This window comes from Euprymna scolopes, chromosome 9, assembly GCF_053919585.1.
Source record: "Euprymna scolopes isolate OS-2025 chromosome 9, ASM5391958v1, whole genome shotgun sequence".
Lineage (NCBI taxonomy): Eukaryota > Metazoa > Mollusca > Cephalopoda > Sepiida > Sepiolidae > Euprymna > Euprymna scolopes.
This window is the reverse complement of record NC_136490.1, coordinates 131,338,341-131,351,377: the sequence shown is the minus strand read 5'-3', so window position 1 is coordinate 131,351,377 and position 13,037 is coordinate 131,338,341. Positions and strand designations below refer to the sequence as shown.

General features: G+C 32.7%; 1 protein-coding gene across 2 annotated transcripts in view; it reads right to left on the bottom strand.

The window, feature by feature from the left end:
* The window catches only part of LOC145284843 (acid phosphatase type 7-like), a 212,147-nt gene extending 200,050 nt beyond the window's left edge, over window positions 1-12,097 (bottom strand). For both annotated transcript variants that reach the window (XM_080133822.1, XM_080133823.1), the window contains exon 1: window positions 10,831-12,097. In XM_080133822.1, the coding sequence (XP_079989948.1) occupies window positions 10,831-11,059 (229 nt within the window). In that variant the 5' untranslated portion in view covers window positions 11,060-12,097. The remainder of the gene's footprint in view (window positions 1-10,830) is intronic.
* Window positions 12,098-13,037: the final 940 nt, after the last annotated feature.

Genomic DNA, 13,037 nt, shown 5'->3' with positions numbered 1-13,037 from the left:
GATGTCCTTTTCTCTTCCTTGCAACCTCTATCTCACAGAAGAGATGTTGCGAGTTTGTCTCTGATGTATCGTTATTTTCATGGAAAGTGTTCGACTGAGCTTCAATCTATGGTCCCCCCTCGCCAAACTTTCACAAGAAACACCCGTCTAGCTGAAAACACTATCAATAATTCCCCCCACTCTTTATCTGTGCCTAAACCTAAACGTAGATTCCATGAACAAAGCTTTTTTATTAGAACTGCACGCCTGTGGAATTGTCTTCCGTTTTCCTGCTTTCCGGCTGACTACAATATGGTTGTCTTCAAGTCTAACGTAAATAAGTTCTTGATGAGCCGTTCCATATAAGTTATCAAATTTAACAAATTTTCATTACTAATGATTATTATATTGTCCAATTTCTACTGTACACTCTTTAACCCTTATCCTTGAGTGGCCTCTTGGCCTTGATAATGTGTTGATACCTATAAAAAAAAAAAAAGTCCAATGTGAACAAGTTCTAATTGAATCGTCCCCCTAAGTAATCCAAGTTACAAAATTCCCACTGTTTACTATGCTAAAATCACAATGACTAATGTATACCTATTAACCCTTATCCTCGAGTGACCTCTGGGCCTTGATAAGTGGTGACACTCATGTTAAAAAAAAAAAAAAAAAGTGACGACATATTTATAATCTGAAGTACAATTCAGTACAGGTATAACTGGAAATAAAGTATAAACTATGGCGTATTCTGTATATATAATTAAGTATAAATAGATATACGGGCATATTTTCAGTGAATACGAATATATGGAAATTGTAGATATTAAGTATGTTTCTTACTTTCTGACTTCTAACGAAGGAAGATAACATCGCCTTTCATTTAAAATCCGGAAATTGTATTTTGCATAACAAAGAGTATCGGTTCATTTTTTTTGTGTTGGTTATTGTAATACTATCTCTCATCTAAGGGAAAGCGAGATGAGTTGCTATTGAATATAGATCACTTTAAATCTAAGTACAAGACTATGGCTAGTAAGTATCTATTTTATAGCTTAGCTAAAGGATAAGAGTATACTCTAATGTATATCTTAACAGTAGAAATCTATAGATGTTTAGTGTTAATCGATTTTTAAAGGGTCAGCCTGCTAAGATTAAGGGCTGAAAGCTAAACCACTCTCCAAAGGTACGTTCAATGTATGAGATTTCATGGCAGCTTGGGAAGTAGAGCAATTGGTTTGTTTTCAGAAGAGAGGATTTTACCTTACAGAATACAGTATAATTACACATTAGGATATAGAGTTTTCGGTAGAATTTAGGAGTAAGAAAACAAAATTTGTAATTATGTTTAACATGCAAAACAGACAAAGGTAGTCGTTTTGGAGGTAAAGTATCTATTGGATATACATAGCATGCTAGCCGTGGTATTTGTTCGATTTTGAGAGAAACAATTAGTACATGAAGAGTCATGGTTCGTTGTTCTAGTAAGGAATTTAGGCCAGGCACAAAGCATCGCAAGCAAGTTCCTGATATTGTAACTTTGCCCCTAGCTAATTTTGATCTTAGTAACGATATAACTAAGATTAAAATATATTTCAGTACAGGTATAACTGAAAGAAAGATATAAGCTATCGAAGATCCAGTATAAGTGATTAGATATAGATAGCAAGATGGCTATATTTTTAGCAGATACGAGCATATAGGAATTGTAGATATTAAGTATACTACTTAGATAAAGTTCTTCTACCATCTATTGTAGAAAGAATAAATCCCCGTTTGTGATAAATTCAGAAATGCATTTGGCGTCATCGTTTTTAACAGTTGTTTTTCTTGTAATAATTTGGCTTAGAAGAACTGTCTTGAACTATGGTTAAAAGTATCAGCTTTAGTGGTTAAGAAGGGATGATTAGGGTATTTAATTAGTTCAGAGCATTTGAAGTCAACTGTATGTCAGTTGAAATATGGAAGTTATTCTAGCAATGATTTTTTCCCCATTTGGAGCAGGGGTGACGAAATTCAATTTCAGGCAAGAGAATACAATAAGCAAGACAAAAAAAAAATGCAAAATAAGTAAAAATAAAAAAGATAAAAAAATAAGGAGTCAACATGTTCGCATTTGTTCAGGATTAAGATGAATTTCAGCAGAATAATGTAGACTGCAGAAGAAAGGCAGTGTTTTTAAAGTGCAAATTCAACGTGGAAACTTGTCCCGTTTTCATGGGTTAGGGTTTTTTAATTGTAGATATAAGAAAAAGAGAAGAGTACTGGCTAATAAAAGCACACTTAACAAGGAAAAGATTTAAAAACTACAAAATGAGTACAATTAAAATGTTCAGAATTTAAGTCAAAGCTAAAATAATAAGAAAAAATAATTGCAATGTACAACTGTTTGCGATATTAAAACAAATGGATTTCAGAAATTAAATGAATAGAAAAATAGTTTAACTTTTGGAGAAAAATAACGCTGCGTTCTTCTGTTGGTAAAAGAAAGGAAGAACTTGGCCGCATGTTTTCTCCATGTCAGGTACTTAAGGACCTGTGTAGGGGGGGGGTAATCTTTGTATGATCCTGTATTTTCATAAACATTGAAATTCATATCTAATATTTATATATTGCCAAATGTTGAATTTTGTATTGATTGAATAAAATATTTATTTAAAAATATAATTTGATAAACTGCTTAATCGATAGCGATTTGAAAATTTTATTTAAAAAAAATGAATTAAAATTCGGTGAAGACTCTGTCCCTATTTACCCGAGGGCATAGTAAGACACAAGGTTAGTTTTTAATGTGGAGGAAATTCTGCTCTTAAAAACAAGGAACTCTAGATTGGGTAAAAAAAAAAAAAAATGGTCTCTGTCTAGTAGTATTTCGCCTTCACGAACCATATTATTATCAAGAACCTTCAAATGAGACAGAAATAAATCAGCCCAAATATGACCAACAGTATTCCATACATAATTCGATAGTAGATTTGTAGAGATAGAGAATAGCCTTAGGTGTGAGAAAGTGTTTGGAGAACCGACTTTATGAGAAGCAGAAAGAGAATTAGATCTAATGTATGGACCCCAGGAAAGTTTTAATGAGAAAGAAAACCCAACAAGTCTAACATAGTAAATGATATATCGTTTCTGAATAGGAAGCTGTACTACAATGAGGAATGAAAAACAGCAAATTGATAGAGACAACTAGACCAATGAGTTAAACTAACTGGAATACGAGAAGTATTTATAGAAAAGACTGAGACTAGCAACATCAGGTTTGTGAGAAAGAGGTTGCAGAGATTAAGAAAAGTTGGGAGCCAATCAAATTACAGATACGGTTCTGAATATTATCAATAATCCGTACATTAGGTAGAAATTCACCATCCCAAATATAACAACAGAACTCCATACATGGTCTGATAATAGAATTGTAGAGATAGAGGATAGTCTTAGGTGTGAGAAAATGATTGGAGTGATAAAGAGAAGCAGAAAGAGTATGGATCTAATATATGAACTCCAAGAAATATTTAATGAGAAAGAAAAATCAACAAGTTTAACATAAATGATATATCGTCTCTGAATTGTTTAGATGAGCGATGAACATTGATCATTAATATTATTTAGAGGTTGCGTTATTTGGATTATTCAAAAATACTGTTCACAATGTTTCAGTTGATGTAACTTCTGACCATTATCCACTACGCATGCCATAGTGGATAAAATACTTGAAAAAAATCAGTTGTATAGTTACACTCTTCTGGAGGTTGAAGGCTCAATCCTCAGTGTGGGCGACACTCAAAATACAATTATGAATTTTTTTTTTTTTTTTTTTTACACAGTGATCACCACTTATCAAGGCCCGGAAGCCACTCAGGGATAAGGGTTACTGCAAGTACATTACGTTAGTGTGGAGATTTGATGAAGTGTTTACTTAAGGGGGCGGTTCATTAGGAATTTGTTAACATTGGACCTGAACACATCCAAGTTGTAGTCCGGTGGGAAGCAGGCAGACGGAACAGAGTTCCACAGGCGTGCAGTTCTAAGAAAGAAGCTTTGTTCATGGAATCCGCGTTTTGATTTAGGCAAAGATATAGAGTGGGGGAAATTTTTCACAGTGGATTCAGCTAGACGGGTGTTTTTCGTGAAAGATTGGCGAGGGGGAACCAGAGATTGGAGTTCAGACGAGCACCTGCCATGGAAATAACAATAAAAATTACTTAGGATTTCTACTCAGCCATGGCTGGTAGAACAGGAGCACATTACCCTCATGGATTAAATAAAGGGTTCTGTTGGAAACTCTGTACAGACTTCCAAGTTCAACAGAAAGATTCCCGAGTTCACCAAGATACACCTGAAGAATATCAGTAGTTACATTGACCGAAACGTTGTGAAAATAATATTCAAGATGAAAACAGTAGTTTGAAGAATCCGAATAATCTGAATAAATGATAAATTATCATCGATATATAAATAAGTGGACGTGTTATCAGTCACATGGATTAAGTGTGCACTCTCTGTGCATATATGCAGAAATAAAAGCTAAATAAACGGAGGATTATCTTTTTTATATGAAGTAGACATTCAAATAGGATTAAATAATTGGGAAATGACGATAGGATTAATACTTAACATTTTTATTGAAAGAAACATTCAACAATGACAATACACGAATTTGTCATTAGTTAAATTGTACTATAGAGGCCATTGGAATGTGATAAGAACTTTATTATAGCTTGACTAAATAACTGACCCTCAATGTTGTGTACCATGGCCTACTTTTCCTTGGTTTACTGGTCGTGTTGTTGTGTCTGAATTGGGTGCTGTCGAGGGGGCGTGCACGTGTTCACAAGTACATAAAAAAAAATAAAATAAAATAAAACACAAAAAGCGCAAACTGAGAATTTGTTATTCCTAAATCATAGACTATTATTTTCTAGCTTTTAAATTTGTTAAACTCTGTGGGGTAACAGCCACTCGAGATTTATGTAGAAAAAGTAAATTCCAAATATTGAATTCCACAAATGCAACACAAAATATAAGCACTTCAAAGAGTGCTTTTTATAGAAAAAGTACTGCACATTTCTAAGAAACACAAGAATATATATATATATATATATATATATATATATATATATATATATATATATATATATATATATATAGGCATCCTCATACTTTCACTACACCGATGAAGACTGAAGGATCGGTCGAAAATTATGTACTTATGAAAAAAGTTTTTTAATTTTTTTTCATAATATTATTATTTTGTATTCCTGCACGTCACCAATTAAAAACGAATAATGAAAAGTTATAAGCTTTTATACTTTTCGCATTCTTTTTTATTCATATATATATATATATATATATATATATATATATATATATATATATATATATATATGTATATATATGTATATATATGTATGTATATATATGTATATATATATATGTGTATATATGTATATATATATATGTATATATATATGTATATATATATGTATATATATGTATATATATATGTATATATATGTATAAATATATGTATATATATGTATAAATATATGTATATATAGGTATATATATATATGTATATATATATATGTATATATATATAAATATGTATATATATATGTATATATATATGCATATATATATGTATATGTATATGTATATATATACATATATGTATATATATATATATAACTTCTATTTTTATCATCATCATCATCATCATCATCATAGCGTTTCACCCTATTTGGAGATCTAGCATTATGCAGTGTCCAAGGCATCCCTCAGATCCACATCAAAGCATGCCTTGCGATAGACTGCATGTTGGCACTGCAGGGACATAAAACATTCTGTTCATAGCTTCACTACTGCAGGTTGTTCCGTGTTTTGGCAACCTTCACTTGGGTCCTGTAGAGTGTTACCAACTCTTTCTCTGGGAGTTCAGAGCCTACTGGGAGATCTTTCGATGACGTAAGATCCACATTGTTGTTGTCTTTGATTAACTCATTCCACCAACACATGCGGAAGGATGCTGGTGTTGTTTTCCAGAGGCTTATGATAGTGGCAAAGCTCTTGCAAGATGGTAGTCACTGCGGCACTTCTCAGTGTCCAAATAGGCGATGGCAATTGTTGTTGCTCTGCTTGTCATGCTCTATCTTCAGTATACCTCTCAACAGATCTCTCACAAAGTGATCCTGGACATCCTGTAGACAGATGGCAGGATGATTGATTTCAGGTTGCCGGTAATTGTCCTGCGTGCATTGTTGAGCTAAACATGGCCCTTTGCAGAGTAGAACAAGCCCATGCACCAGCACAGTTTTCTGCGGTCAAGTAACATAGCGCTAAAGTTGACAAGCATAGCGTCTTTACCTTGGCTCCCCAAGAGTTGTTAGCCAGAGTTGCGAGCAGACTGTTGCATGTCAAGAGTTTCTTGCAAAGCTTCTCAACGTGGGTTCTGTATGACAGTGCCCTGTCAAGTGTCACACCAAGATGGTGTTTTCCAAGACTTTACCTTCCCAGGTGATGTTGAGTTTCCTTTTGGCTAGCAGGTTCTTAAGATGGAATGAACACACCTTAGTTTTACCTAGGTTCAGGTTGAGATGTCACTTGCCATAGTATGATGACAACTGCATGAGCCCTTGCATCAATCGACCTGCAATGATTTTGAAGTCATTTGATTGAATTCTAAGGCACATGTCGTCTGCATAGATTAACCTGTAAACATTACAAAATATTGACATGAACTTTATCAATGTGTTTGTGTGTGAGTTTGTTCCCTATGAACTCGGAAACGGCTGGGCCGATTTTTTAAAAACTTCACACGAAGGTACTGAATGTGTTTGGGAGTGTTCCTATGTACGTTTTGTATGGGAATGCATCTGATAAGTATTGAAAATCGAGAATTGAAAAAATCCGATTAAAGAAGGAAGTATGATTTTGACCAAAGTTAACACTTTTATACAACCTAACATCACAAATGTATTTGAGAAGTTTTATTACTGCACAAGCAGAAATACCCAGTCTATAAAACCAACTGGAGATTCTTTTATAAGACAGGGGCGTGTTTGAAATGAATGTTTGTTTTTACAGCATAATTGAACCATGATACTTGATTTTTGTACGTTTAACTTTAATTAATGTGATTATGTAAAAATAATTTCATCAAATCAAGAATTTGTTCTTTGATAAAACAGGGGCGCGTTCGAAATGAATATTTCTGTTCAGAGCACAATTAAACCATGATACTTGACTTTTGTATTTTAAACTTTAAGTGAAGACATTATTTACAGCTAATTTTATAAAATCAACATTAGATTCTCTACAGTGCAATGTAAACTACAATGTATTGTTAACAAAGTCATTGCGGGGAGGCATGTAAAGCTTCCTCCAGATTCCCGAGCAGTTTGATTAAAAAATGGTCGATTTCACTGATTTCGATGATAATAAAAGTATGGAAGGGTGAAACATTTGTTGATCCTCATTCAATCCCGGACAACATCAGATGTCCATGCTAGTGAACTAATAATACTTGACTTTTTTTTCTTTTTTTTTTACCTTTAATTGAAGTCAGAAATTAGTTTAAAATCACAAATTTAATATAAACGCTTCAAAATTAGCATTTGTGATTGTAGGAAATTTGAAAGTGATTTTGGTAGATGAGAACCCTCAACTACCCAATAAAATAAAAATTTAAAAAAAAAAAACGCCATTCTACTATTTTAAGCGATTATTTGTAGACACTTTGAAAAACTTGGGGAACAATTATTTTAGAATTTAGAGTGTAGGATAAGTTTCGCATATAAATTTAACATAACATGATAACCCATTTCCAAAGCAGATCCCGTGTAAATAACATGTAACTATTTCAGTTAAATATAGCCATATTCTTGTTTGTTGTTGTTATTGTTGGTGTTGTTTGTTTGCTTTTGTTTTTTTGTTTTTTTGTTTTTTTTTGTTTTGTTTTGTTTTTTTGTTCGTTTGTTTCGCGGGAGAGAGGGCTATTACCTCCTGGATTTAAAGTTAGTGGAAGTTTAAAGAAGTGAGGTCTGGGGAGGAGTTGCCACCCAGACTTAAGGTTAGTGATAAGGTTAGGAGAAAGTTTTATTGTGAGGGAAGCTTTTGTCAACCGGGCATAGTGTTAGATGTACAATTAAAGGATATTTGTTTTTATTTTTTGCTAACAAAAATATTGGTTATATGGTCTTAAACGCTATACAGTTAGACAATGGCTCGGAAATGAGTGATTAGTAGGGCTGTGAGAACAGAATATTCTTTTCATTGTTTTGACTCTCGAGTATATATCCGACACAGTAAAACACAGTCAATCAATCGAGAACCACATCAGTCTGTATAACAACATATACGATATTAACGGATATATACTCAAGAGTCAAAACAATGAAAAGAATATACTGCTGTCACAACCCTAGTGATGAAGCTTACATTAAATTTATATGCAAAACTGGTCCTCGCTTTAAATTCTAAAATAATTGTTGTACCTTTTGGTTGTTCTTGTTCGCTTCGCTTTCTACGTTTTGGAAAATGTCCACACGTAATCAACTAAAATAAAAGTAGAATCTCATGGGGGGGGGTAGGAGATCGTCACCTACAAATTTACTGTGATTTTGAGGCTTTTAGACTATCGACAATTTGAAAGTAATTTCTGACTAGAATTAAAGTTTAATGGACAAAGTCAAGTATTATTGTTGGATTCATGTGTAGCTAAACTAGTGTGGGGAAAAAAAATAGTGGCTGTCCAGAATCCCCCTGTATTAAAAAGACAAAAATACGGATAAATCTTTACGGTGTGCGTACCTGTGACAGAACGAAAAGATTATATTCCAAAAAATCACTTAAACTGATCAAGTATTTATTTTTATAAAGAAAATCATTTTTAAACGATTTTAAGTGATTGATGGGAAATCGTAAGCACTAGAAGGCCGATCCCGCATATTTAAATTATTGTTGAGTTATCTCACTCTGTTTCTTTAGGATGGCAACGCGAGACAGTCCCTCTTTGCTTACTCATAAAATTTGATTTTCTTAGTTAAAAAATAAAACTACTTGATCATTTTATGTGATTTGGGGAATATGACATTTTCATTCTGTCGCGGGTATGTACACCATACCGATTTTTTTTTTTTTTTTACATTTGTTCTTTAATATAGGAGGAATTCTGGACACGAAGCACATGCATTTTTCGAGCGTGAAACTTCAAATTAATTGCAGCGTTGCAGCGTCCTCTTAAAATATTTAATTTTTTAGTCTTGAATGTTTGTTTTTTTGTTTGTTCTTTTTAATTTATTAATAATCATTTATAACGGCTTTCAGTTGTTTCATCATGAGAATTTGTCTAAAAATAAATACAGATTTAAGTCAGATGATGGCCATGTATGCGCAGTTCAGTTCAGATGTACACTGGCTGTTGTTTTAAATTCAGTTTTAGCAAAGGATTTTTTTTTTATGTGGGGGGGGTATTATTTTCAAATCTATCATTATTTTTAGGTGTCGCATTAAGCAAACAAAATACTAGTAAAAACTCATCCAACAAATGTCGCAATGAAATTCATTAGATGAGCTTTTTTTTTCCAGCATTTTGTTTAATTTTTGATTTTTGAGCGATTATCGACCGTCTCATGTCGACTATTCTTTTTCTTATTCTAATTTAAGACTCGACACTACTTTATTTTAAACTAAATAAACGTTTTAAACTAAGTTAAAAAAAAAAAATCCCACACACAAAAAACATATCCAGGTAGGTAAACGAGTAACTTATCTTGCCTTTGGTAACATTTATTTGTTGTATATTTGTTTTTGGTCACTTTTTCGTTTTGTGGTCTATATAGCAAAATCATCTGGTTTCTATACTCGTATTAGTCATTATATTCACAACGTTTCGGCAGATATAACTTCCAATCTTATTCTGGTATATCTTTTCACATTTGGAAAAGAAATAATCGAACTTGAGGGAATTTATGTTGAATCGGGAACCTGTGATAATATATCCTGCGTTAAAAACAAAGAATTGGAAATGCTCTACATGTTTCTGAGTTCGACTGAGACGGTTTCTTGTTTCAGGTTCCTAAGTTTCAAAAATGTACTTGAAGAAGGTCAGGAATTAAATTGTGAATAATTCAACTCATAATTAAAAAATATATACAAGCTGGATTGGCTGTTGTAGTTCTCCAGCATTTTAACCTTGTCTTTTAAAGCAATTTATGGTAATTCACTGCCGTTTCCAATTGGATGATTTTTATAGGTTTATAACCCTAACAGCTCTAAGTACATAGTTCCGAAACCGGTTTGAAACTTTCGAGACGGGGGTGATTCTATAAAAATACAGTTTTATCCATGCCATTAAACCATTAGAATATGAGCCATTTAAACTTTCTCTTTCTCACAGAAGAGACGTTGCAAGTCTATCTCTGCTCTATCGCTATTTTCATAGCAGGTGCTCGACTGAGCTTCAACCTATAACCCACAAAACATTCGCAACAAAGACTTGTCTAGCTACAACAACTGTCACCAATTTTCCTTACTCTCTATCTGTGTCTAAAACTAAATGAAAATTTCATGAACAAAATGTATTTCCTAGAACTGTCCATCTGTGGAACACAATACTGTGGAAATGCTTCTCAGATGACTATAACATGGTTGTTTTCAAGTCTACTAATAAGAATAAACCTCCCACTGTTTTCCGGTTGATCTGTATAGGGCCGAAAACAAGCAGGTCGATCTCTAAGTGAGAGTGGGTAAGTGGGAGACATTTTGATCATCAAAGGCTGGATAATAAGGCTCGAAATTCAATTTTTTTTTAATATATTATTATTGATTAATGGAAAACAACTTTGAACTTACCTCTGTTTGGGATAGGCGGTTCCGGTTCCCATACGGTTTTGTTGACCGGCAACGGTGTCGTAATAATTGGGGGAGTGACTGAAAAGGAAAGGTTCAGAGTGGCTCCCAGCAGTAAGAGAACCAGTATGGCATGATGAGAAGAAGAGTGGTATCCGAATGATGACGAGCCAAATAGGAAGTTCCGATGATGAGACGGGGAAGAAGCGCGTCTCAGCGGTGAAGTAAACATCGCACGACCAAGAGTGAATCCCGAAAAATAATGCGTTTTGTAGTTCGGAGGATAAACAATAACTGTGAAGAAGCTATGCTTGTTTGTTTATTTTTTTGTTTTTGTTTGTTTGTTTTTAATTCAATCAATAGCTTTAAAAGACTTATGATAAGCTATCGGCTAAATAGTACAATTTAACATACAAAAATAAAACAAAATAAAACAAAAAAACGGGTAGGTGTAACTGGCACGCGCGCTTCTGATAAAGAGCTTTGTGTATTTATTTTATTAGAAAATAGTGCACAAGAACACAATCAGTTTAATATCCAAACAGGCTTCGTTTCCACCTTGTTGTTGTTGTTGTTGTTGTTGTTATTTATTTATTTAATTATTTGGTTAACCGTTGTAAACTTGCGCTGTTCTTTTTTGTGTTTTTTTGTTTTTGTTTTTTGTTTTTTTTGTTTTTTCGTTTACATTTTTTCCCTCAACACCCAACACGACCTGAATTTTAACTAAGATGCGCGCGTTTCCAATAATGTTGTCATGTAGGTGATTTATTTACACAAAATATAAAAAATGATCCATTTTCAAGAGCGGTGCTAATAATCCAATAATTCCATGAGTATGTGGTTATATAAAGCGATTATAGTTTTCTTGGATCAAAGGAAAGAAAATTCTTAAAATAAATAAATAAAACGCAAAAGAAAAAAGAGGAAAGAAAAATAAAAACGTACGCAAGAAATACAACGTGTAACTATTTTTCCTTTTTTTTTTTAATCTTTATGTTGACTACTTGCAGGTGTCCTGATCCATGTTGTAGAGTTTAAGGTGGTTTTTGAGCCGTAGCAAAGAAAAATCGTCTCAAATAAAAAAGGAATAACGCTCCACTTTCGACGTATTTTTCTGTTTTCTTTTTCCTGTCACCATTTCTTGTTAATTATTAAAACTACTAGCAATGGTATCCGTAAATAAAGGACTTTATCTTTCGGGTATTCCTACAGCAGCAGTCATGACGTCATCAGAAGCAACACCAGCTGTATCGCTCGCCCTCTCTCTCTCTCTCTCTCTCTCTCTCTCTCTCTCTCTCTCTCTCTCTCTCTCTCTCTTATTGCGGGAGATAAACGGTCGCAACCACTCATCACTAAAAATGTTATTTCCAGTTAATAACAATAATGCAACGGAGGTAGTGTTCTTTATTATTCTTTTCTCTATTTTTTTTTTCGATTTTTCGTATAATCTTCTTTTTATATCGAAATCGAAGATATTAATAAAAGTTTCATAAGAAGCACGAGAGTTTTCGATTCGACTGCGAATCATCTTCAGGTGAAATTGGTGAAGTGAAAGGGAAGTGGAGTAATAGGTGAAAGGTAGAAAAGTATAAAATATATATTAGTGGCCTGGCAAGGCCACAGGGGAAGACAACCAAGCAAAAAAAAAAAAAAAAAACTTAACCAAAATTCATTCAAAAGCACCAAAACTGAAGCTGGTCTGCCTTGATACTATATATACGAATGCAGGTAAATTTGGGCATATTTTATTGGTTTGAAAATATAGGTTCTTTTTTTACCAATTATAAAATTTTAACCATAGAATAGTATTATAATTTTCAAAAAGCCTGCAAATTTTTATGTAGTTTCGTCCCATAAAACCAAAGATATGAGCATTTCAATATTCAATTTAGATTCGAGTATGTGTATATATATATATGTATATATATATATATATATATATATATATATATATATATATATATATATATATACATATATATATATACATATATATATATATATATATATATATATATATGCATATATATCCATATATATATGCATATATATACATATATATATGCATATATATATACATATATATATATATATATATATGTATATATATATATATATACATATATGTGTGTGATCGTTTATGTATATTCATGTTTATTTAATTTATTTATTTGTTTGTTTTCTATTGTTATTGTTAGTTTTAAAGCTAT